This window comes from Geotrypetes seraphini, chromosome 3, assembly GCF_902459505.1.
Source record: "Geotrypetes seraphini chromosome 3, aGeoSer1.1, whole genome shotgun sequence".
In the NCBI taxonomy this organism is placed as follows: Eukaryota; Metazoa; Chordata; class Amphibia; order Gymnophiona; family Dermophiidae; genus Geotrypetes; species Geotrypetes seraphini.
Window position 1 is genome coordinate 365,343,723 of NC_047086.1, and position 25,834 is coordinate 365,369,556.

At 42.9% G+C, this 25,834-nt stretch overlaps 1 protein-coding gene across 1 annotated transcript in view; it reads right to left on the bottom strand.

Moving 5' to 3' along the window:
* Positions 1 to 25,834, bottom strand: part of BUB1 (BUB1 mitotic checkpoint serine/threonine kinase) — a 243,236-nt gene that overhangs the window by 41,135 nt on the left and 176,267 nt on the right. Inside the window, exons 17-19 of the mRNA XM_033939939.1 lie at positions 25,077 to 25,164; positions 21,423 to 21,685; positions 4,749 to 4,892 (exon numbers count right to left, since the gene is read on the bottom strand). Of these exons, the coding sequence (XP_033795830.1) occupies positions 4,749 to 4,892; positions 21,423 to 21,685; positions 25,077 to 25,164 (495 nt within the window). The remainder of the gene's footprint in view (positions 1 to 4,748; positions 4,893 to 21,422; positions 21,686 to 25,076; positions 25,165 to 25,834) is intronic.

A 25,834-nucleotide genomic window follows, 5' to 3' on the forward strand; every position in this document is an offset into this window, starting at 1 on the left:
TCACAAAAATAGAGAAATACCTCAGTATTTGAGTTGAGCTTCTTTAATGCGGGTGTATTCATTGATGTGATGGTTAACATTTAGAAGACAAGATCAAGTTTTAATAGTTGATAATTGTTATTTTTTCTGTGGTATAAGTGAGGGCAGGTGGCATATATAAATGGATTAAAGCTATGGTCCTAGGATGGGGATCTGGAATAACATATAAGTTATAAGAGATCCTATGATCTCAGTTTTACTAGCTTTAGGATATACCCACTTCCTAGAATTCATTAAATTGAGAGCTTTTGAATTAGAATTACTGTACATACTCGAATATAAACCGATCCGAATATAAGTTGAGACCCCCATTTCTCCCCCCCCCCAAAAGGAGAAATGGTTGATTCAAATATAAGACAGGGGCTTAATATTCAAGTGCCATGCCCTGCCAGGTTCGGCACCCAGCCCCCTTCCTTCCCTGCCAGGCTCTGTACCCAGCCCCCTTTCCTACTAGGCTCTGCAACCAGCCCTCTTCCCTCCCTACCCTACCAGGCTCTGCAGCTTGTCCCCTTCCCTCCCTGTCCTACCAGGTTCTGCAGCCAGTCCCCCTCCCTCCCTGCCCTACCAGGCTCTGCAGCCAGTCCCCCTCCCTCCCTGCCCTACCAGGCTCTGCAGCCAGTCCCCCTCCCTCCCTGCCCTACCAGGCTCTGAACCCAGTCCCACTTTCCTGCCCTGTAACCTGTTCCCCCTCTGGTGGTCTAGTGGTAGGCTTGGACAGGAAGGATCCCTCCAGTAAGAACATAAGAATTGCCACTGCTGGGTCAGACCAGTGGTCCATCATGCCCAGCAGACCGCTTACGCGGCGGCCCTCTGGTCAAAGAGCAGCACCCTAACCGAGACCAGCCCTACCTGACTACATTCTGGTTCAGCAGGAACTTGTCTAACTTTGTCTTGAATCCCTGGAGGGTGATTTCCCCTATGACAGACTCCGGAAGAACGTTCCAGTTTTCTACCACTCTCTGGGTGAAGAAGAACTTCCTTATGTTTGTACGGAATCTATCCCCTTTCAACTTTAGAGAGTGCCCTCTCGTTCTCCCTACCTTGGAGAGGGTGAACAACCTGTCCTTATCTACTAAGTCTATACCCTTCAGTACCTTGAATGTTTCGATCATGTCCCCTCTCAATCTCCTCTGTTCGAGGGAGAAGAGGCCCAGTTTCTCTAATTTTTCGCTTTACGGCTGCTCCTCCAGCCCCTTAACCATTTTAGTCGCTCTTCTCTAGACCCTTTCGAGTAGTACCGTGTCCTTCTTCATGTACGGCGACCAGTGCTGGATGCAGTATTCCAGGTGAGGGCACACCATAGCCCGGTACAGCGGCATGATAACCTTCTCTGATCTGTTCGTGATCCCCTTCTTTATCATTCCTAGCATTTTGTTTGCCCTTTTTGCCGCCGCCGCACATTGCGTGGACAGTTTCATCGACTTGTCAATCAGAACTCCCAAGTCCCTTTCCTGGGAGGTCTCTCCAAGTACCGCCCCGGACATCCTGTATTCGTGCATGAGATTTTTGTTACCAACATGCATCAATTTACACTTACCCACATTGAACCTCATCTGCCATGTCGATGCCCAATCCTCGAGCCTGATTATGTCACATTGCAGATCTTCGCAATCCCCCTGTGTCTTCACTACTCTGAATAACTTTGTATCGTCCGCAAATTTAATCACCTCGCTCGTCGTACCTGTGTCTAGATCGTTTATAAAGATGTTAAAGAGCAAGGGTCCAAGCACCGAGTCCTGCGGCACCCCACTGGTGATGCTCTTCCAGTCCGAGTATTGTCCATTTACCCCCACTCTCTGTTTCCTATGCTCCAGCCAGTTTTTAATCCATGTGAGTATTTCACCCTCGATTCCATGGCTCGCAATTTTCTGAAGTAGTCCCTGCGGAACCTTGTCGAATGCCTTCTGAAAATCCAGATATATGTCGACCTGATCGCCCTTGTCTATCTGTCTGTTTACTCCCTCAAAGAAGTGCAGCAAGTGCATCAAACACGATCTGCCTTTCCTAAAACCGTGCTGACTGGTCCTCATCAGCCCATGTCCGTCAAGGTGATCAATGATGCTGTCCTTTATCAGTGACTTTACCATCTTTCCCGGTACCGAGGTCAGACTCACAGGTCTGTAGTTTCCCGGATATCCCTTCAAACCTTTCTTGAAGATTGGCATAACATTCGCCACCTTCCAGTCTTCCGGAATCTTTCCCGATTTGATAGACAGATTGGCTATTAGTCGAAGCCGTTCAGCTATGGTCCCTTTCAGTTCCTTGATGACTCTCGGATGGATGCCATCCGGTCCTGGGGATTTATCGCTCTTAAGCCTATCAATCTGCCTACACACCTCCTCTAGACTGGCCAACTACATTTTTTTTACACTCCCCCCCCCCCCCCCGGCATACCTTTTTGAATCCCTGGTGGTCAAGCGATATATCGTGCAGGAGTAAGTTTTCCGCACTCCTTCCCCGCATTGAGACCCTCCCTCCCTGGATAGCTGCCTCAGATCTCATGGCCAGCGGCACACCCGGCAGGAATGAACTTTTCGAGATCTTGCTTGGTGCCGTGCCCTGAATTGCTGAGTCATAATAACCCCCCCCCAAAAATAAAAATAAATCCTAAAAAAACATTAAAAATTATTAGTTCAGCATATCCTCTTTTAATAGCATAATCAAATCCTCTTCAGCCTCAAGCACCCTCTTCAGGAAACAGCTAGGTTATTAAGGCTTTCTAAAAACTCTCATAATGGTCAATCATGTTATCTTTTCCAGTACAGACTAGTACATAAAAACATTGAAACCTTTACTGAACAGAACTCAATTTTTCATTTTTAAAATTTATATTCCGCATATCCTACAATTCTATACAGAATACAAATTATTCAGGTAATCAAGCATTTTTCCCTAACTGTCCCGGTGGGTTCCCACTCTATCTAATATACCTGGGGCAATGGGGATTAAGTGACTTCCCCAGGGTCACAAGGAGCAATGTGGGATTCAAACTCATAACCTTAGGTTGCTGAGGCTTTAGCTCTAACCACTGCACCACACACTCCCTAATGTGAAAAGTAACTTTTTAAACATAACTATGATTCAGCTACATACATTTTATATACATTTTTTTTTTCATACTAGCAAATAATGAATCCACTATAGATATAGGTAAAGTTATCCATAATAATAAAACCCTGCGCAGTACAAAGCTGAGCAGGGAAGCGTCTCAGCGCAGTGGCAGCAGTCCTGACTTCCCAAACCCCCCCATTCCTTACACAAAGCAGCAGTGACAGTGCTGTAAACCGGCTGCTCACAGCAAACCCTGGCAGGGCCTTTCCTCTGCCGCATCACTTTGGATGCGGTAGAGGAAAGGCCCTCTCGGGGCTGGCTGCGAACAGCCTGTTTACAGCACTGCCACTGCTGCTTTGGATAAGGAATGGAGGATTGGCGGGTCAGGACTGCTGCCGCTGCTACTGTTTTGGGGCTTGAGCGAGGGAAGAAGGTTGGCAGATTAGGACCGCTGCTGCTTTGGGGCACAGAGGGAGGAAGGAAGGGTTGGTAGGTCAGAACCGCTGCTGCCACCTTGGGTAAGTAATGGGGGTCCAGGAGGTCAGACTCAAACGGAGGGAGGGCAGACTTATGGGGGCAGTGGACCAGGTATGTGTGTGTGGAGGGTCCATCAGGGTGAAGGGCTGGGGAGGGAATATGGATGATGTTAGACCCATAAGTGTGGAGGGGGAGGGTTGAGAAGTGGGGGAGATAAAATGACCTAGACCAGAAATGAGGGTGGGAAGGGAGGAACAGATACTGGACCTACAAATGGGGGTGGGGGGCGATAGGGATAGGAAGAGAAGAGATTGAGGTAGGGAGACAAAACTATTTTTATAGTAACTCTCAAGCAACCAAAAATTAGTTATCCAGTATCTACCAATCCCCATGGATGCCGGACAACTGAACATCTACTGTATTTAGAAATACTCAAGGTTTTTTTTTTTTTTGTTTTTTTTTTTTGCAGCTTTTGGGGTAAGCCGCTGCAAGCCTGCCCAAAGATTCAGTGCAGTGGCTGGGGAGGAGATAGGTGGAGGAGTCAGGAGCTGGAGAGAGTGGTCTGAGGATACCATTGGGGGTGGGGTTTGAATTGGTGCAGGTTCTGGTGTTGGGGTGTGGTTGGGTAAAGAGAGTTAAAGTAGCACATGTTGGAATGTGGGGGGAGACAGTTGCAGTACCATGGGAAGGGGCAGGGGAGAGACCACAGAGAAATTGGTCCTGGGGTGGGATACAAGAGAAAGGGTAAAAAAGGAAGAGAAGCTGGGTGGGGATGGAATATAGGGACAGAAAGAATGGCCTTGGAGGCAATGGAAAGAAGAATAGATAGGAATGGAGCTGGGACTGAAAGGGTTATAAATGCAGTGGAGGATCGATGAGGGCCAAAAGGGTCCAGAGGACTAAGGAAATGGTGAAAGGTGAGGTGATGGGACTGGGATCAGTGGGAGGCAGGGTCCGGACATGGTAGAGGTGGGGCATGGGTGGGGTCAGGGTATAGGTGGGGCTATTCTAGCACCTGTTACTGTAACGAATGTAACGGGCTAAAACACTAGTATAGATATATTCATTTAGAAATAAAAACTTTTGACAGTAGCTTCGTATGGAGCAACATTTTCTCTTAAATATAGGTAATAGCCGGTAAGCTCATCTGCATTTATCTAAGACAAAAGGTTAATTCTTACCTAGTAAGAGCTCAGCCTTTGATCGAACAGTTGGCAGACTTGAATTACTTTCATAGTAACTGGAAAGACAGTTTAATGGTTCAGGTAATGCTGCTAGCAAACTATTAATTAAATCTTCATCCCAGGGGTTGTCAACAATTACATCTTGAAAAAATAAAAATAAAACCTCATTTAATACAAATGTCAGTGTAAATCAAGCATATATTCAGAAGCCAGAACTAGAGTTCAGTGTTCATTATCCTTAGGAGGTGCTGAGGTTTAAAATGTCTTTGGATACACATGAATTACCAAAAGTTAATCAATATGGAAATGATGCTTTGATACTCTCGAGGAAGGACTTGCTAGCCTCACAAGCAATCAAGTACTGATGGCAATCTAGAAGCTATGGGGCTCATAATAAAAAAAACCCAAACACTTAAAAAGTGGCCTAAATCGATACTTGGACAATCAAAAAGACAGATCGTTCAAGTACCAATAATCAAAGCTGGTTTTAGATGTATCTAAAACCAGCTTAAGCCTTTACCCTGCCTCTGAACGCCTAGAGCGAAAAGAGGCATTTTTGGAGGAGGAGAAAGGGCGGGAGGTGGGTGGTATGTGGGTCAACCTAGACTTAGTCGTACTGTAAGTATAACCAAAAATTTAATGAGATTGCCCACCCGCAACTGCAACGATCGCAGCAGGAGAGATGCCTAATTAGAGAATGACACGGTGGCTGTTACCTGCGGCTAGTCGCGGGTAACCCACTGAAACAGTGAGGGGGGAAGTGCTCACTGCAGGTACGGGGAAAAGGCCATCCACCGCCCCATGGAGCGGTGAATGGCCTTGTCCCCGCAGTTAAGGGAAGGAACGTGCATAGTCACCAATCGCACTTGGCCCCCTCTCTCACCCTTACCTTTGTGGCGCATTTTGAGTAACTTTCACAAAGCCGTTGGAGCCTGCAAGAAGTAGCATGCGTATGTGGGTGGAAGCTTCTCCGCTGACGCAACTTCCGGTAGTGGGGGGGGGGTCCGGGGAGTGGGTGGGTGAGCCTTCGGCAGAAGGGCTTAGGATCCCTCTTGCCGGGGAGGGGGTGTGCCTGCAGGAGAGATTGTGCATCTAATGGGGAGGTTAATATGGATCGTGGCAGAAGAGAACAAGCATCTCTCATGCCACGATCGTGGGGGGGGGAGGGGGAAGACACACAGTAACAGGATTCCTTAACCGGCGTTGTCTTTGACAGATGCTGGTTAGAGAATCCTGCTTTTAGGCGAAGGACTGGCCCGTATTTTGCCTAAAAGATCTGGGATTGGGCGTTTGGGACTTGGGCGATTTTTGGGTCGGGAATGTGTTATAGGGATAGACATAGTGGCGGTCTGGGCGAGAACTTGGAAGTAGGCCATTCTCAAAAAACACCAAACACCTCATTTTGGACGTTATTTTTTGAGAATGGACATTTCCCTGCTGCTTGCTTTCAGCGTCTAGGGACTTAGGCCAAAAGGGGACGTATATGTTGGGGTTTTTTTTATTACGCCCCTCCATGCCTCTAAAAATTTAATTAATGTTTCAGGAGCTGCACCCTAGGGTCTTGAGACTAAATTTAAGGGTCTAAATTCATATTCCATACAAGAGAGAAAAAACAGGGATGATAATACACTAAAGCAGCTCAGATGTATAAATTGGACAAAAGAGGAAAGTTCTGGAGCCAATATTTAAAAGCATTTATTTGGATATCAGCAGCTGCTATCTGGGATATTCAGAGGCACTATCCTGTCCTAAGGTGGTCTGTAAGTACTGATCATGGGCAATCTCAAAAGTAATTTGGATAGCAGCAACATTCTGCCTATCATCTGGGTTACTTTGGACAGGATAAAAGGATAGATGAGTACAGAGGATGAAAAAGGAATAAATGGTAGGGTGAAAGAGGAGGTATGGGAGAGGCACGATAGGGTGAGAGCACAACAGAAGCTAAGGGGTGAGAGATAGAAAAGGCTAGTACACAGAAGTAACAAAACTAAGAACTGCAAGATGAAAGGAAGGGACAATTAGAAGTAAAATCTAGGTGAGCCAATGGGTTTAGGGGTGGGGAAGGGAATGGAAAAACAACCACCCCAGAAAATAAAAACTAGTGTCAGTCAGATGCAGACAAGAAGGCAAAAGGAGGAGAGAAGAAATGGAAAGGCAACCCTGGAAGAGAACTTGGAAGGCAGCCAAAACAAACAAACAAAAAAAGTGTAGACTTGACCTAAATTAGAAAAAAAAACCAAGCACTGTAATCTGGAACCTGGGACACTTGATCATCTACTTTATTACTGTCCCTATATTAAGAAATTTTGGAATGCAATTTGGTCTCAAGTAAATGCATTAATGGAAAATCATGTGGCACTCTCTTACGATAGTGGTTTTTTTTTGGTTTTTTTTTATAATTCTTTATTCATTTTCATATTTTACATGAAGTGTACAAAATATTGAGTTACAACTAATGAATACACAATATCACTTTTATATCTATTACATAATATTCTGAACAAATTACGATACAGTGTTATTTGGCATGATGATGAGGAAAAAAAGTCAAATATCATCAGAAAACAACAAGCTTTTATTAGTTATGACAGGGGTTGCCATCCAACACATAACCAATAATTAGAAGAATCACAGTAACCTTAGTTATACATTTTGGTGGAATACATTATGTCATATATATATATATATATATATATATTTTTAATTCTTTATTCATTTTTAAAACTTTCATCAAGTGTACAACGTATCATAATAAACACAATTAATCAGAGCACTTGCATATCTTATCATTATAATCTAAACATACAAATGTAACCCTCTCCCCACCCTCTCTCAAATCTCTTCATTCATAATAAGAAACCTATATTTGTATCCCTCCCCCCCTCCCATTACTATTTGTTGTATGACTAATAGAAAATGGCATTTAATCATGACAAAAAGACGTTAATGGCTCCCAAATTTTAATAAAATTATTATAATTTCCATTTTGTATCGCTATTGATCTTTCCATTCTATATATGTGGCATAATGAATTCCACCAAAAATTAAAGTTCAACCTAGTATGATCTTTCCAGTTATTAGTAATATGTTGGATGGCAACTCCAGTCATTATCATTAAAAGTTTATTATTACTCGATGATATCTGACTCTTTTTTCTCATATACATTCCAAATATCACAGTATCATAAGATCGGAGAACTAAAAGCAAAGGAGAACCGGCATGGCTTACCATACAGGTGAAGGAAGCCATAAAAGAAAAGAAGGACTCTTTCAAAAAATGGAAATGCACGAAGACAACCGAAGCCTGGAACAAACATAAAGATGAACAGAAGAAATGTCACAAGGCGGTGAGGGATGCAAAACAGGACTATGAGGAAAAAATAGCCCGGGAGGCCAAAAACTTCAAGCCCTTCTTTAGATACGTGAAAGGGAAAAAACCTGCAAAAGAGGCAGTGGGACCCCTGGACGTCAAGGGAAGAAAAGGGTACATCAAGGAAGATAAACAAATCGCAGACAAACTAAATTCCTTCTTTGCGTCCTTCTTTACAAAGGAGGACACCTCAACAATACCTGAAGCGGAGAAACTGTTTACAGGAGAACTAGAGGACAGCCTCACCACAGTTGAAGTGAACTTAGATCAGATATACTACCAGATCGACAAACTTAAAAGTGACAAATCCCCTGGACCGGATGAAATTCACCCGAGAGTTTTGAAGGAATTGAAGGTTGAAATCGGAGAGTTATTGCAAAAACTTGCAAACCTGTCAATCAGAACTGGTCAAATACCAGACGACTGGAGGAAAGCGAACGTCACGCCAATTTTCAAGAAAGGATCGAGAGGAGAACCGGGCAACTATAGACCTGTGAGTCTTACGTCTGTCCCCGGCAAGATGATTGAATCACTGATCAAGGATAGCATAGTTCAGCACTTGGACACACACGATTTGATGAAACCCAGTCAACATGGATTCAGGAAAGCGAAATCGTGTTTGACGAATTTACTCCAATTCTTTGAGACCGTAAACAAGCAAATTGATAGTGGAAAGCCGGTGGACATAATATACTTGGACTTCCAGAAAGCATTTGACAAAGTCCCACACGAAAGACTTCTCAGGAAACTACAAAGCCATGGCATAGAGGGAGATATACAAAGATGGATAGGCAAATGGCTGGATAACAGGAAGCAGAGAGTGGGCATTAATGGGAAGTTCTCCGACTGGGAGAAAGTGACTAGTGGTGTACCCCAGGGCTCGGTACTTGGGCCGATCCTTTTTAATATTTATATCAATGACCTGGAAAACGGAACATCCAGTGAGATCATCAAGTTTGCAGACGACACAAAACTCTGCCGGGCAATCAGATCGCAGGAGGACAGTGAGGAACTCCAGAGAGATTTGTGTCGGTTAGAAAAATGGGCGGAGAAATGGCAGATGAAGTTCAACGTGGAGAAATGCAAGGTAATGCATTTAGGCAGTAAAAATAAGGAATACGAGTACAGAATGTCAGGTGCAACTCTGGGAAAAAGTGAACAAGAAAGGGATCTGGGTGTACTGATAGATAGGACCCTGAAGCCGTTGGCACAATGCGCGGCAGCGGCAAAGAAGGCAAATAGAATGTTGGGCATGATAAAGAAAGGAATCTCAAGTAGATCGGAGAAAGTTATAATGCCGCTTTATAGGGCAATGGTCAGACCCCACTTGGAATACTGCGTCCAACATTGGTCTCCCTACCTAAAGAAAGATATAAAACTGCTGGAGAGGGTGCAGAGACGAGCGACTAAACTGGTGAAGGGTATGGAGAAACTGGAATATGAGGATCGACTTAAAACACTGGGATTGTTCTCCCTTGAGAAGAGGAGACTGCGTGGGGATATGATCGAGACCTTCAAAATACTGAAAGGAATCGACAAAATAGAGCAGAGATTATTTACATTGTCCAATTTGACACGGACAAGAGGACATGAAATGAAGCTAAGGGGGAACAAGTTCAGGACTAATATCAGGAAGTTCTGCTTCACACAGAGAGTGGTTGACATCTGGAATACTCTCCCAGGGGAGATTATTGCGGAATCGACAGTCCTAGGCTTCAAAAGCAAACTAGATGCATATCTCCTTGAGAGAGGCATATAAAGATATGGTTGGCTATAAAATAAGCCAGGTGTATACCTGGCAGGGCCTCCGCGTGTGCGGATCGCCGGACTTGATGGACCGAAGGTCTGATCCGGAGATGGCGCTTCTTATGTTCTTATAACGCTACATGGTTTTCCAATAAACAATTTATTTGATCCCAGATTGAGTTCCAAAAGGCTAAGATATGGGGACAGAAGAATAAAAGATGGTCCAAAGTCCCTATCTCCAATTTACAATGCCAGCATCTATTGGACAAGGAACTATTTAATTTTTGTAATCTAACTGGGGTCCAAAAAGCTCTATGTAACAAAAAAAAACATGTTTGTCTCATAGATGCTGACATTGTACATCTCATTCTCCAAGACCAAATTTGTGGCCATTGAGATGCTGAAATCTGATGCTTAATCTCAATGCTTCAAATATCCCTCAGACCATTTGTAGTTTTTTTTTTTTAACCAAATCACTAATAGATTTATACCACTGTGCGGCCTGGTGACCTAGAAAGTCCGCCTGAAAACTTAAGAATTCCAAACTGGACTGAGTATTAAGATTTTTCCATTCAGGAACGAGCAATAGCAATACAAAGAGGGACATATACTAAATTTATAAAAATATGGGGGCCATTGACAAAATATTGTAGTGAATAGTCATCACTTCTTCTCTTCTTCTTTTGGCACACTAAAGGGGGGAGGGTGTTGGGTACAATTTTACATAATGTTATAATATATTCTACAATATGTGTATATTCTGATTGAAAATATGATGAAGGTTGGGAGGTAGGGGGGGTAAACGTATCACTAGATTTTTTTATGTAGTAGATATCAAAGTGCTATTGTGTAATAACTTGTTGAAATATATTATTTTGTGCACTTGTCAAATTTGAAAATGAATAAAGAAGGAGAAAAAAAAAAGGAAAAGAAAAAAAACAAACACAACACCTTTTCTAAATTATTAGGCAAATGGGCTGAATATTGTCGCTATCTGGATATGTTCTGGTGCTGATAACATTTTGCTGTTATTCAATGCTGGCCACTATGGGGAAATGATATAAAAGGGAACTTATTCTATTTCTAGATACTAACTTGACAGGTGAAATAGGTGATTGTCATTTAGGCACAAACATTTACTTCAGCCTTCAGTTGGTTTAAGTGTTCATACCTAAATGCCAGAGACGCATGCATAACTTATAGAATACTGGAAGATTAGGTTTCTACCTTCGATAATCTTCTTTCTGTAAGCCCCTTTAGGATTCCTTACGTTAGGTGTTCAATCCCAACCCAGGAGTTGCAGAAATCCAAGCACTTTTCTGAGCACATGCGCCACCCTTTATCCTGAGAGCTAGAAAACATATCCAGTTAAGTCTCAAAGTCAAGTAACATACCTGAACAAATCTTTGACAAGGGGATATTGGGGAAGATCCCCAGCAACACAAAGTCTGAACTGGCCTGCTCTACAAAACCTAAAACAAGTAATAAACATGCACAAACACAATCCAGCCAAATATTGAGGAACAATGCAGAACTAACCTGCCGCATGCAACGAGCACCCGGTTCATAGACAAATCGGCGAATGACAAAGGCGCGCGCCGACAACTGAGCGCAAGACGGAGGCGCGCGCCGAAGAAAATTACAGTTTTTAGGGGCTCCGACGGGGGATTTTGTTGGGGAGCCCCCCCAGTTTACTTAATAAAGATTGCGCCGGCATTGTGGGGGGTTTGGGGGGTTGTAACCCTCCACATTTTACTGTAAATTTAACTTTTTCCCTAAAAACAGGGAAAAAGTGAAATTTTCAGTAAAATGTGGGGGGTTACAACCCCTCACAACGCCCCCACAACAGTAATTTTGTGCGGCGCGCACCTCCGCGCTGCACTCAATTGTCTGCGCGCGCCTTTGTCCCAGCGTGCTTTTGACCTGACACCCGAGCACCCACATGCGACACCCGTCAGCATAGCATGCTCACAGAAGGGAATACTGCTCACAGGATCCATCAAGTGGCTGGAAAGACTTCAAGCCTGCAAGAAGAACAATCGAGGCAGAAAGAAGCAGGCTATTCAACAACAGAGTGCCTACAGCAGAGGTAGGGAACTCCGGTCCTTGAGAGCCATATTCCAGTTGGGTTCTCAGGATTTCTCCAATGAATATGCATTGAAAGCAGTGCATGCAAATAGATCTAATGCATATTCATTGGGGAAATCCTTAAAACCCGACTGGAATACGGCTTTTGAGGCGTTCCCTACCCCTGGCCTACAGAGAGGGCAGGTCATATGGAATCCTACAGGAACTAACAGAAAGAAGATTATCAAAGGTAGAAACCTAATCTTCCATTCTTTTACGTCCCTTCCGGATTCTTTATGCTACGTGACATACCAAAGCAATGGTAACAGCTAGGGAGGGACAGAAGAGCCTGTCCTCAAAACCAAGGTTCCAAAAGCGGCATCATAATGAGCCGCCACATCCACTCGGTACAAGTATGAAAAGAGGACCAAGTAGCCGCCCTGCAAATTTCACCAGGATGAATCGCCCGAGACTCCGCCTACGATACAGCCACACTTCCAGTCTAGTGAGCTTTAAGCAAAATCGGCAGCTGCCTGCTGCAGGTGATGGAAGTCGTGGAAATGGCCATTTGAATCCATTGAGCGATCGAGGACTTTGACACTGGCCGACCATGACAAGGCGCAGCAGTCAGGATAAAAAGGTGATCAGAGACCCTGAAAGCAATTAGTCCCAACTTGAGGCCTTCTCGAAGAACCTCTTGGACTCCCCGGTTTGAGGCCACCTTCTGCCACTCTGTCTGGTAGGCTGAGGCGCGCCCGCCGACCCAAAGGCGAGGTACCGGAGGCCTGGCGTCAGAACTGCTTTTTAGTGGGGGCAGGAGGATGCCTGTTTAAGTACTGCTGACGGATGGGACCTCCGAAACAAGGTCTAGAAGAAGCTCCAAATCTTGAACCCGAGGGTGTCTGAAGTGGTTCGGAGAGGGTGTCTGAAGTGACAAAAATTAGGATGTCCTGCACAAGGCTTAGTGCCCGAGAGGACCTTAGGCTTACGGTTCTGCACACTGGCCATGAGGTCAACCAGGAACTGGCCTAACAAGAAAATCCCATAAAGGGTAATCTGCTCAGGGTAGGCTTAAAGGAAGAAACCCCAGTACCACTAAAGAATCCAAAACATTCTTCTGGCAGACAGAGAAAAAAAAATCCCAGCTTTGGCAAAGACCAGCATGAGGTTGCATACTGCGGCCGACAGCTAGACCATGCCGGTTAACCAGAATTCCAAAATCTGGAGAACTGTAGCAGTAGGATATTGGCAGGGCACGAACAATCTGCTCTAACCAAGGACGTGACCGTTGTCACTGTGACTCCGGTCGCTGCCGGAACAGAGAGGCAAGTTAAGGAGAAAATCCACCCATCTGTCCTGAAAATCCCTCAGGATTACACTTCCATCTGTGACAAACCTACTGCATTCCCGAGGTTTGTCACAGGGAAATGTAGGAAAGTATACAAACCCCAGTGCAGAAGGGCTGACCAGGTCAGTGCCCAGGACAATAAGTTAGCTGACTACCCTGTGAGTGATGAAGAAGAAATGGAAATAGAACAGAAAAGCTTTGACTTACCTAGAGCAGTCCCAAAGCCAGGCAGGAAGAATCTGCCTTTCTATTATCCAGTACCTGTAAGGCAGAAATCTCACAATCAGTTTCCCCTCAGAGAAACAGCACAGGCTGAGGAAGGAATGCCCTTCCCCCATCAGAAGCCAAGGGGGAGTGGTTCTTTCCCTCAGCTTAAAGCCAGGCTCGTCAGAGAGCAAAGGGGAGGAGAAAGAGGCTTGGCAGAAACAGGACGAGAGCAGAGGCAGGAAGCGGCTGAGCTTGCCTCACACCCTTCAGGGCAGTTCTACAGCACTGACTGGGAGATGACTGAAGAGCAGGCGGGTAACTTGTCTCCAGAATTCCTTCCTCCAGAGCCAATGGTGGTGGAAGATAATAGTGCTGTGGATGAGAGCTAGCCAGAGGAAATGGAGAGCTGAGCCAACAGAAAAGGTCTGTGAAAAGGTTTCTTTTTCTGGCTGTTTATTTTTGTTTGTTCCTCCTGTTGAGAGATGAACTGTGGCTGAGTTATCAGAGGAATGTAATCCTGTACTGCAGTGTTTTCCATAGGCTATTTGCTGGACTCTAAGAAATGTGACAGTTTTCTCCTCTTCAGGAAACGTGCACAGCTGAACCAAACGCTAGGTTGTAGTTTTAGCCTGGTTAAACCCTAAGGCTCCCTGGGTTTCAGGACTCTGTGCAAGAGCCCAGCTGGGAATTGATTGCCATAACAACTGTGTAATGAGATTAGCCTACATGCCTCTTAGGAAAAGAGATTAAGCCTCTGAGAGTAAAACCTGCTAGTTTCTTTGAGGAAGTCCAGCCCAACTGGAGAGTGATTGCACTGCTAAAAAAACACAGACTGCCTTTAAACACTACTATGAATGTTCCTCCTATAGCTCTGCATTGGAAAAGCTGTTTATATTACCTATTTCACTGCTAAGCTTTATTGAAAGCTAATGGACTGTACTATGTGCTGGCATCAGGAGGTATGCCCAATTGAAGGACTCTGGTACAGGGGACTGTAAAGGGTTTGTCAAGCAAGCCCAAAGTTGATTTTTGAGATTGGTGAATGAAGTGAAAACTTTTGCCTTTTTGTTTGTATTATGTTCATGCTACCAGGGAAACCTGGAATGGCACAATGATCCTACGGCCGGTGGCCGAATAAAAGCTTATGTTTTGCACCAAGGTCATTCTGACAACCATGTTTTCCTTTAAAGTCCTTGGAAGTAAGCTTGGTTAGGCATTTGCCTAGTTGCGGCCAATTTGAAAGGACACCCTAATTCTAAAGGGAACACACCAGAAGCAAACGTGTCACTACCCAGCTGCTCAGGGTGTCCACATAGAGCACGGGTGTGACACATCTGAGGGCAGAGAAGTTCGCTTAGTGGCCTGAGCCACTGCCGAAATTACCGTCGGTGGAGAGAAATGCATAGAAAACGCCAATGCCATGAGGAAACTGTAGGAATGTTACAAAAGAAACACACATGCAATCTTAGAATCGGGAGGAGGCACTAGAAAGGACTAGCTCCGAGTCCCTATTTATTATGCTTCTAAGCTAATGACATCATAGTAACTCCCTCGTTTACACATCTCATGATTGGTGGGTACAAAGGTACATGGTTTTACATTGGGGGATACAAAGATAGGTACATGCTTTTTACCTCGTGATTACCTCGTGATCATCCTCCAACTCAGCACTTAGACAAGGGCCTGATTAACATGTGAACAGGGCCTGAGTCTATGCACATATGCAATGCCTATGCAATGCCTGTCAGCTGATGTCCTTACCAAATAAGGACAGCTCAAATAAGATAAGCATGTGACAGTCCAAAGGTTATAATGCATGCTCCTTAGCCTTAAGCTGTAGGCAAAGTCTGATTGTTGCCCATATAAGGGATGCTTATACAAGTTAAGGAAAAAGGATAAATGTGTCAGGTTAATATATGACAAAAGTCTTGTGACAAGATGCTAGTATTTTTCCTTTACTTAGAATGGCTGCATGGCAAGAAGGGAAAGGGAATGAGAAACAGGGCCTCAGATCCAAACACAGGCCTAGATCTGCACACAGGGCCTTGGTCAGTGTGCCGACCTGGTCTGCGTTCAGAACCGCCTGTGTGTTGACCCTGCCTGTGTTCTGATGCCCTGGATCAGAACTTATCAGATCTCCATCCCTACAGGAAACCTCGTTATGGCTCGAGCACAATACAGGGGACCTACCGGGAAATCCCAGATCTCTGAAAAAGATCCAGGCCAAATCCGGAGTATCGGTAAAAGGAGGCAGATAGCGGTCTTTAAAAAGCTCATAAGTGAACAGATCGCACAGCCAGGAGAAGCCGACTGCGAGTTCAATTCCCGCAGGGATTCCGACCTGAGAACCGCTTGACTTGAGGCATCTGCGTACAAATGAACCTCCGCCAGGTCCTGGTCCCATACTAATCTGCACACTAAGGTCAGCTCAGTTAGCTACAGCAGCTAGCGCTGATGATATGCCTTGAGGCACCGATGCGGACAAGATGGTGAGCATCGCCTGCCTAATCTCCAGGTTCCCCGCCAGTGACTTGCTGGAAACCAGTGAAATAAGAGAGCCCAGCTACAGGGCTTGTTTCTTAGGGGGAACCACAGGCATAAATCTGTCTTTTTTTTTTTTTTAAACATGCCCGAGAAGAATCCTTCCAAAAACCGGGGGAAAAATAGCCCCTGCAGTCAAAGCCGCTCTATGCACATCTAATTTTGAGCGCTCAGAAGGGTTATGATGCATGTCCCTGGAACTGTGCTTGCGTTTCGCCGGAGTGCCATCCTTTTTAGGGTCACCAGGCATGAATTTTGCAGCACTGGTAGCAGTAATCCCAAGGGGGACCTCACCGAAGGTGAAAGGCACAAACCGTGCACCCCACTCCCCCCTTGCGGGCCACAGCATGTGTGGAAACCAACTGACAGCCATCCGCCATAAACAAGGCATGAATCAATACCATCATGTCCTGAGGAGGCCATCTGTGAAGTTTGGAGCAAAAATGAAGCTCCTAAGTGCAAAAAATATACTTTTGAAAAGTTTAAAGAAAATCCACGATGGCCAATTTTGCCGTAAAACAGCCTGGGAAAACACAGGGAACCCAGGAAAACAGCAATTTTGTGTTTTTAGAGGTTGGGGATTGGATAGGGCATGCAGATAAACTATCCAAAAACCCTTTTTTAGGACCCCCCCCAAAACCACCAAACCAAACCAACATGCATATAGCTACTCAAAACAAGCATGCAAGGAGATCATTACCTCAGGAAGCTGACAAAATTGGATTTTAAGTCTTCTGACTGCCTCACCTGCACAATCACCCCAGTTAGTTACTACCAGGACCTCAGGAAGAATCAGGGAAGGTATGCAGTCTTGTTCCAATCCCGGGCGTGCCTCCACAGAACCGTGCAGCCTGTGCTCTACCCCTTAATGGACGAACCCAGGGTCAGTCAGCTCCTGATCCTGGAGCCCCGATCTGACGTGCAGGCTGTCCAGGGGGCTTACTGCAGTGGCAGGGAACTCCCCAGATACAGACTTTCCAGAAAGCTCTGCGATCTCCCGCCGAAAGGATGCCTCCCGCAGGGTGAATCTGCAGCACCAGGCCACCTGCGTCAAATATTAAATTAATACACTAAAAGTTAGGAAAATAAAACACAAGCAGAAGAGCTGAGCCCCTACAGCATGGCTGTAGGAAATGAAACTGATCTTCAAGGAGAGTGTCCCAGGAGATGACCACAGGAGGAGGGGTAAGACTTTGGTTTAAGTTCCCTTCAGTTCATGGCTGGAAGGGATTGATAACCCTACCATGCAGACTACAGAGGGATTTGTACAAGAACTTAACTTTGGCTCCCTTCCAAGAATAGGGAAGTAGGACAGAAGGTACCACAGTCGCATATCACCACAAAAAGAGAGAGAAAACCAGCACTATCAGGTTTAGCACCCCTAGGCTCACCAGAAAAATTCAGAGGAGCTGTAGAGGGAATGAAGTTGGCGCCAAGCTGTTTTTATCTGCAGGCAGAGGGATATAAGCCAGCAGTCTGGATTAGTCTGGCATGGATTAGGAATACGCTACATGTATATTGAATCAAATTGTAGGGATTGAGTCATACACTAAATATTCTGTTGAGAGAACAGGCTTTGTATTATGGAAATTCAAAAAAGCGGGAAGATTACTGGCTAATTATTTAAAAGCAAAAAAAAAAGGAAAATAAAGATTGTGGCTGTTAAAGATGAAAATGGGGTTACTCATTCTCAAATTGATAATATATTAAAACAGTTTTTGAAATATTATAAGGCTTTGTATTCTTCTGAGCTTTGTTCAAATAAAGAACTTGATGGTTTAGAGTTTTTGAAATTGAGGGACCTAAAATTCCCGAACATGTATAGGGATCTCTTGATGCTCCTATTACACTGACAGAGATTCAGACAGCTTTGAAGTCCCTTAGCGTTGGATCTGCTCCAGGAGGTGATGGTTATATTGTGGAGTTTTATAAATCATTTCAAAGTACATTACTGCCTTATTATTAAATTTATATTAAGTTGAACTGAATAAAGGTTGCATTTCAGGTACAATGTCAGAGGCTTTGACTATAGTTTTGCCGAAGCCAAATAAAGACCCTTTGTTGGTTTCAAATTACAGGCCGATTTCTCTAATTAATGTTTTTTTTTTTTAAATAAATCTTTATTCATTTTCAAATATTACAACAAGTATATAATAATCAATCAGAAAGATTTTTAACTAATCACTTGACAATCTTATTTATATTCCTCCAAATATATAAATATAAAAGAATCCCACCCACCCACCCATATATTAATAATTAACAATTATTATCATTCATAATCCCCCCCCCCCCTATATCTTATCCAATTCTAAGGTGTTTAAGATGTCTGATCATTAGAATAAATAATCAATGGCCCCCAAATCTTTTTAAACTTATGATAATTTCCTTGTTGCATAGCAAGCACCCTTTCCATTTTATAAATTAATGTTGATGGAAAACATTTGGCTAAGACATTCTTCAAATAATACCAGGCTGGCTCTTCACATGTTAACTAACAAAATCTATAGAAGATGCAGAGAAGGCATTTGATCGTGTAGAATGGACCTTTATGTACCAAGCAATGGATTGGTTTGGTGTGGGTTCTGGATTTATTCAAATGATTAAAGCTTTGTATAGCTCCCCTTCTGCTAGATTATATATATAAATAATACTTTCTCAGACGGTTTTCATCTGGAGAGGGGAGTTAGGCAAGGATGTCCATTATTGCCTCTCTTTGATATTGTACTGGAACCTTGCTATTGGCTAGTCAACAAGTAGAGGAGATTCAAGGTATTCCTTACACAGGTCGGGAATACAAAGTTTCTGCATATGCAGATGATATCTTGCTTCATTTGAGGAATCCCAAAACTACCATACCAAATTTACTGGATTTGGTTGAAAGGTTTGGAAAATTTTCAGGATATTAAAAAAATTGGAGTAAATCATAAATTCTTCCACTCAATGTACATTGTCAAAAAGGATTGTTTGATCTGTTCCCTTTTTTTGGAAAGAAGAAGGTATAAAATATTTAGGAATTTGGATTTACAAAACCCTGGAAGAAACGATGAAAGTAAATGAAAAATCTTTATTGCTAAAGGTTACTGAAATGTGTGAGCAATGGAACCCACTACATCTGTCTTGGTGGAGGAGAGTCCAAACAGTTAAAATGATGATTTTGCCTGTGGTTTGCTACCAAATAGGTATGTTGCCAATTTACTTTCAGGGGTCCTTTTATAAGAAATTGAATATAAGAATTTATGATTTACTCCAATTTTTTTAATATCCTGAAAATTTTCCAGACCTACCCAAAAATCAAAACTATCCTTCCCCTCATTAAAAGGCATTTCCCACCCAGGAAAACTGGGGACTTCCCTCCTCTTCAGATTCACTGAGCTCTGGAATAAGCTTACCTCCCCTCTTCGGAACCTGAGTGCTCTCCAACCCTTCCGCAAACATCTTAAAACCTGGCTCTTCTCAAAAACTTAATCACTCCCTCCTCATCTAACATCCCGCTATTTAACATTCCTCTTTCCTCCGATCTTCATCTAACCCCTTTCTTTGTAGTTCCTTTCTCTCCACAATCCCTGTAAACCGTGCCGAGCTCTATGACCATGGAGATGGCGCGGTATACAAACCTAAGATTTAGTTTACTTTAGTTTAACATAAGAACTGCCATCTCCGGATCAGACCTTCAGTCCATCAAATCCAGCGATCCGCACACGTGGAGGCCCAGCCAGGTGTACACCTGGCGTAATTTTAGTCACCCATATCCCTCTATGCCTCTCGTAAGGAGATGTGCATCTAGTTTGCTTTTAAATCCTAGAACGGTGGATTCCGCAATAACCTCCTCTGGGAGAGCATTCCAGGTGTCCACCACTCGTTGCATGAAGCAGAACTTCCTGATAGGATTCTTATCAAATTTATTTGGAAGGGCAAAACTGCTAGAATCACTTTAGTATCTCTACAAAAACCGATTGTGGAGGGAGGGGTTAATTTCCCAAATTTCTATAAGTATCATCAGGCCTATATTCTGCGTCAGGGTATGTATTGGATCCTACCTGAGCTCATGGAACATCTTCTGGATTGGCTATATTTGGAATGGAAAATTATGTCCTCAATGCGACTGTCTCATGTATTGGATATTAAGTTACCTAGTTATGCTAAAGATAATATTATTTTGGATACTTGGAAGACCTTGAAATGCATTAATAAGTTAACTGAAATTCCTACAGAGAAGTCTTCGTGTCAATCCTTATGGCTGAACTCCAAGATACAAATAGACAGGTCTAAAATTGTCTGGAAGAAGTGGATGCAGGCAGGCATAAGAACATTAGATGATGTCATATTAAATGGAAAATTGCTTGACTTTTCACGGTTGCAACAATCTTTTGGTATTTCAAAATTTCAATTTTATAAATGGTTGCAGCTGAAGCAGGCCATTCAGAAAGAGTTCCCCGATTGGTGAAATTTGAAAAATTACTATAGCTTACAGTTCCTCTGCTTTCAGACAGATATGCTAGGGCATCAGGCCACCAGGTGGTATAAATTAATATCTGAACTTGTGAATAAGAAACCCAAAACCGCTCTTAGAGACATTTGGAGCATTGCGATTAAGCAGTATATTTCTGCATCTCGATGGCCACGTATTTGGTCTTGGAGGATGAGGTGTCTATGAGACAAACTTGGTTTTTTTTTGTTGTTGTTGCATCTTTCTTTTTGGACCCCGGTTAGATTGAATAAGTTGGATAATTCTAGGTCTAATAGATGCTGGCACTGTCATCTAGACATAGGAACATTGGATCATTTACTGTTTTATTGTCCTATGATATTGAGTTTTTGGAAATTGATTTGGGGACATAATATTTTAGAGTCTGCGATCCCATTGACTTAAGAGGCAGTGATATGTGGAACTGTTGCATGTTAAGGACCCCTTAGATAAATATAAAGGACATCTCTTCTTAATTATGACGGGTACAGCTGTACAGTTGATTATGCGCAACTGGAAAAATTGGGACCGTCTTAGTTTTACATTCTGGTGGGCAAATTTATGTTTAATATATAAATATGAAAAAATAAATTTTGATTTGTCAGGGAACACAAAAATTTTTAAATTAATATGGGGCCCATTAATGTCTTTTGTAGAATTATTATAGTTTTAATTTTTGCCGACATATTAATTGCACATCTGGGGGGGGAGGGAGATATATGTTTAAATGATTCTCTGATTTATGATCTTTTCTGGGATGGTTGGGAGGGGGTATTTTTGTTGGGTTTTGATAAACTGTTTCTGAATGGTTATAAGTGCTTAATTCTCATGGTTATGATATGTATGTTATAATGCACTTTTTGTAAGAACTGAAAATTTAATAAAGAATTAACAAAAAATAAAGATTCTGCAGTCACATATTACCTATGGCATTAACAAGCTGGTCTGGTTTGTATTCCACACATGCATTTGACTGATGCTGGATGATATCCAAAGGTTCTTCAAGTGCTGTGAAAAGAGTCTCATTTTTTCTATCTGAGAGTTTACAACTAGCCATATGATGTTCAACCTCTTCAGCTTCGTCATTTATGCTACGAGTACTTTGCTGTTGGTGAAAGACAGACTGAGAAGCAGGAAATGGTGTCTCTGATAACTTTTCTTGCTCTGGACTTCGCTCTTGAATTGGACTGCATATAATAGGAAAAAAATATATATAACAAATTGCCTTCAAAGCTTGCAAATCAAGGACCTAACAGTGATGTCAATTAGGTGCTCATTAACTCTACACAAGACATTCTAAAAAAACAAACACAAAACAAAACACTAAACACATCTAAAAAGGTATAGATGAAACTTTTCTGTGACCATTTCCAAAGAAGGGCAGGTTACAGCCTTTCTTCAAATGGAAAGTTCAGGTTCTTACCTTGTTAATCTTCTTTCTTGTAAATCCACACTCTATTCCTCAGATAGTCAATCCCTTCTTGCAAGATCTCTTCTAGGAAGCTTCATTTACATACTTTTGTCCCTCCTCTTTTACCTCTGCACTGCCCTTCAATTCCTCAGTGTGTAACAAAGCAGACAGTCATTCCTGTAGAGCAGTGGTCCCTAACCCTGTCCTGGAGGACTACCAGTCAGTCGGGTTTTGGGGTTAGCCCTAATGAATATGCATGAGAGATATTTGCATATAATGAAGGTGACAGGATTGGGGACCACTGCTGTAGAGGACACAAAAGAGGGAGGGATATGGGGAAACTCCCAGAAAAACATGCCTAATCCGTTCATATCATTAATCCTCATAACAAATAAACATTTGGAAAATAGAATAAATAACTGAACTATGAGAACCCAGCCTGCACAAATAGAGAGGGGGCACATCACCAATGGACTCCCTGGAGCTAAGAAAGCAATCACGGATGGTAGTCTTACTAAGGCTGGGCAAAGAAAACAAGAAGTCCAACTTACCGGTACTGATTGAGACAGAAAGTAGGCAAATCAAAATCTCCCAGGGCAGGCTTCAGGAATAGTGTGCAAGTTTAGAAGAAAGAAGATTAAGAGGCAAGAAACTAATCTTTCCTTCTTGTATGACCCCACTCTATTCCTGAACCTGCGGGATGTAACAGAGCAGTCCCTCAAATTCGAGGCAGGACCAATAAAGCCTGCTACCAGGATGGAAAATCCAAATGCAGAATTCTTCTGGGCCGCCACATCTCCAAAATGGCCACATGGTAGCAATTGTAGTGCTAAAAGGGCTCGGGAAAGCCACACCAAACATTAAAAAATGGTGGTGATTTTTAGGATTTCTCAGGTAGGGGAGCTGCAAGATGGAAGCTGAAACAGCTTATAAGGAGATCTTTTGCCTCAATGAGTCTGGAAACTGCACTGCTTGTTTCTTTTGATTGCCTCCTGAGTTTGATGTTCCGCCTGGAAACCTTGACCTCCTCCGGTGCCTGCATGCGCAAATGAGGAGACAAATGCAGGCCCCGATCCTGGATAGACCACCACGGCACAAAGCAGCCTGTGCTCAAACCCACTAGAGGACTAACCTGGAGCAAGCTATGCTCCCAAAGGGTCCCTGAATCCTGATCTGTAAATGCAAGCTGTCCAAGGGGTACACTGCAAAGCAACCAACCCCTTGAAAGCAGACCCTCTGCCTCAGTCTGCAATCTCCTGCAGCCAGAGCTGTCCCCTAAAGGGATCCTCTGCAGCATGAAATTAATCCATGCAAATCAGTGAAAAAAAAGACAGAATTTAAGGAAAATAAACATGAGCAGATAAGACAAGCTCCTACTATCTCGCCTGTAGGAAGATAATTGAGGAATTGGAGGGCAGTACAGAGGTAAGAGAGGATGAGCAAAAATATGCAAATGAAGCTTCCTACAAGAGTTCACATGAGAAGAGATTGAGTACCTGAGGGTTCAGTAATAAAGTGGGCTTGTCCAAGAAATCAGGGTTGTCCAATGTCGGTCCTCAAGGGCCCACAATCCAGTCAGGTTTTCAGGATTTTCCAAATGAATTTGCATGAGATCTATTTGCATGCTCTACTTCTATTCATTCTACTTCAAATTCATTCAGGAAATCCTGAAAACCTGACCTGGCGAGGGCCGAGGTTGGACACCCCTGCACTACATGATGTCATTTGCCTCCCTTTGCACCATGTCAAGGTCTTTCCTCCTCAAAGACAGCACAGGTTTCAGCACTTGCTCTGTTCCCAACTGATCTGGCAGAAGTGGCTGCACTTTATCCAGAAAGCACACCAGCAGTAGATGATATCAGATGCCATTCTTTGCACCAAGGTCTCTGGCAAGGTCTTTCCTCTATAAAGCATATGTACCAGCAGTTGCTCTGCTTCCTGGCATGTTTATTTTAAAAATTGAAGCTCCACAATACCCACTCATTGCTCCCACCCACTTCCTTCACCAGCCACATTTCAGTTATTTTTGCATATTGTTTCAGTTATTTTTGCTTGGATAGGCTGGAGGTTTTACTGTACTTATATTATGTATAAATTTTCATAGTACTTTTATCCTCATGAAACACAACTTTCTTGTGAAAAGCAGTTTATAAAATGGATAAATCACATCATATCCTGCCAGCACACTCTCCTCATGCACACATACACCCACCTTTATATACTTACTCTAGAAAAGTAATCAAATCAGTTCACATTTAAACAGCCACATCCCTGAATCACACTTTCTCCATACTACACAAAACCCCCTTCTCTCCTCCCATTCCCCTGTGATTTAATATCTGACACTCTCTTCCCTCCTTCCTTCCTGTTTCCTGTCATTTCTCCCTCCCTAACATCCTAGGGTCCAGCATCACTCCCATTTCACTCCTTTCTCTCCTGACCATGGTCCGCCATTTTCTTCCTCTCTCTCTTAATCTGTCCCTTCCCCGTCTGCCTTTGAACTTCCTTTTCCCTCTATGCTATTGGCAGCAATTCACAAATGCTGCCTGCAGCCAATCCCATTCTAAACAAGGGTTTGAGTCAGAGGAGGTGGAATGTGACAGAGGGAAGGTTCCAGGGCTAGGTGTAAGCAGCGTGTGTGAATTGCTCTCATTCCCAGCAAAGGAAAGACAAGTTTAAAAGATAAACCATTGGGTGGTAGGGAAGGGGTAAAAAGGAAAGATGCTGGACCACAGACAAAATAAGATCAAAGGTGGCAGTCGGGGGCTCCTGTGTGCTACTGCAAAATGGCATGCACTTAGTGACCTCACAACATTGCACGCATGCAGGTTAGGAGGGAACAGAGGGGATCCCAGAGCAACAGTTTCAGGTTTGGTCCAGAAACTCTTCCCTCTAGAGAGGAAGAAGTCAACAGGGGACTTCTCCTTTGCTCCATGCCATCCCTGCTCAACTAGGGTCTCCCTGACAAGTTAGACTTAAAGCATAACTACCAGAACCAGCAAAGCACCATTCCACGATGACGCAATGGAAAAGTTTATAGTTCTGCTATCTCCTTCCTCTAGTAGGTAGCCATAAATCCCTATGACTGGACAGGTCTAGAAACATAAGGAATCTAAAGAAGAAATAAAACCAATGCATATTCACTTCTACTATTTACAATCTCATACCTTAGCTTCCTAATTTTAGATGGCTGTGTGAATTTATCTTCAGATGAATCAAAAAACATATGAACGCCATTGTCAGCAATTTCATTTTCTGAAATGAAAGAAAGATATCAACTTTCAAGTTTATTAAAAATTTTGGTAAAGTCGTTTATCAGAGCTTCTAAGCGAGGTACAATATTAAAAATGGGGATAAGAAAAATTTTTTTTTTTCCTTATTATTTTTTATTTTCAAATTTTACAGAAAGTGTACAACATATTAAAATACAATTGATGAATACACAATATCACTTTTATATCTAATACATCATATTCTAAAATATATATTTTTTTTCCCCTCTCCCTCCCCCCACCCTTCTATTACATTCATTCATACATTACATATTGTATAATATATTATAACATATTATGTAAAAATTATTTTCATTACCCCCCCTCTATGTGTGTCACAAAAAAGATATTTAAAAGAAGAAAAGAAGAAGAAAAATCCTACTATTTATTCATTGCAGTATTTTGTCAATGGCCCCCATATTTTTATAAATTTAGTATATGTCCCTTTTTGTATTGCTATTGTTCTTTCCATTTTAAATATATGACATATTGTATTCCACCAAAATGTATAATTTAGGTTTTTATAATTCTTCCATTATTGGTTATATGTTGAATGGCAACCCCTGTCATAATTAATAAAAGCTTGTTATTTTCTGGTGAAATTTGACTTTTTTTTCTCATCATCATTCCAAATAATACTGTATCATATGATA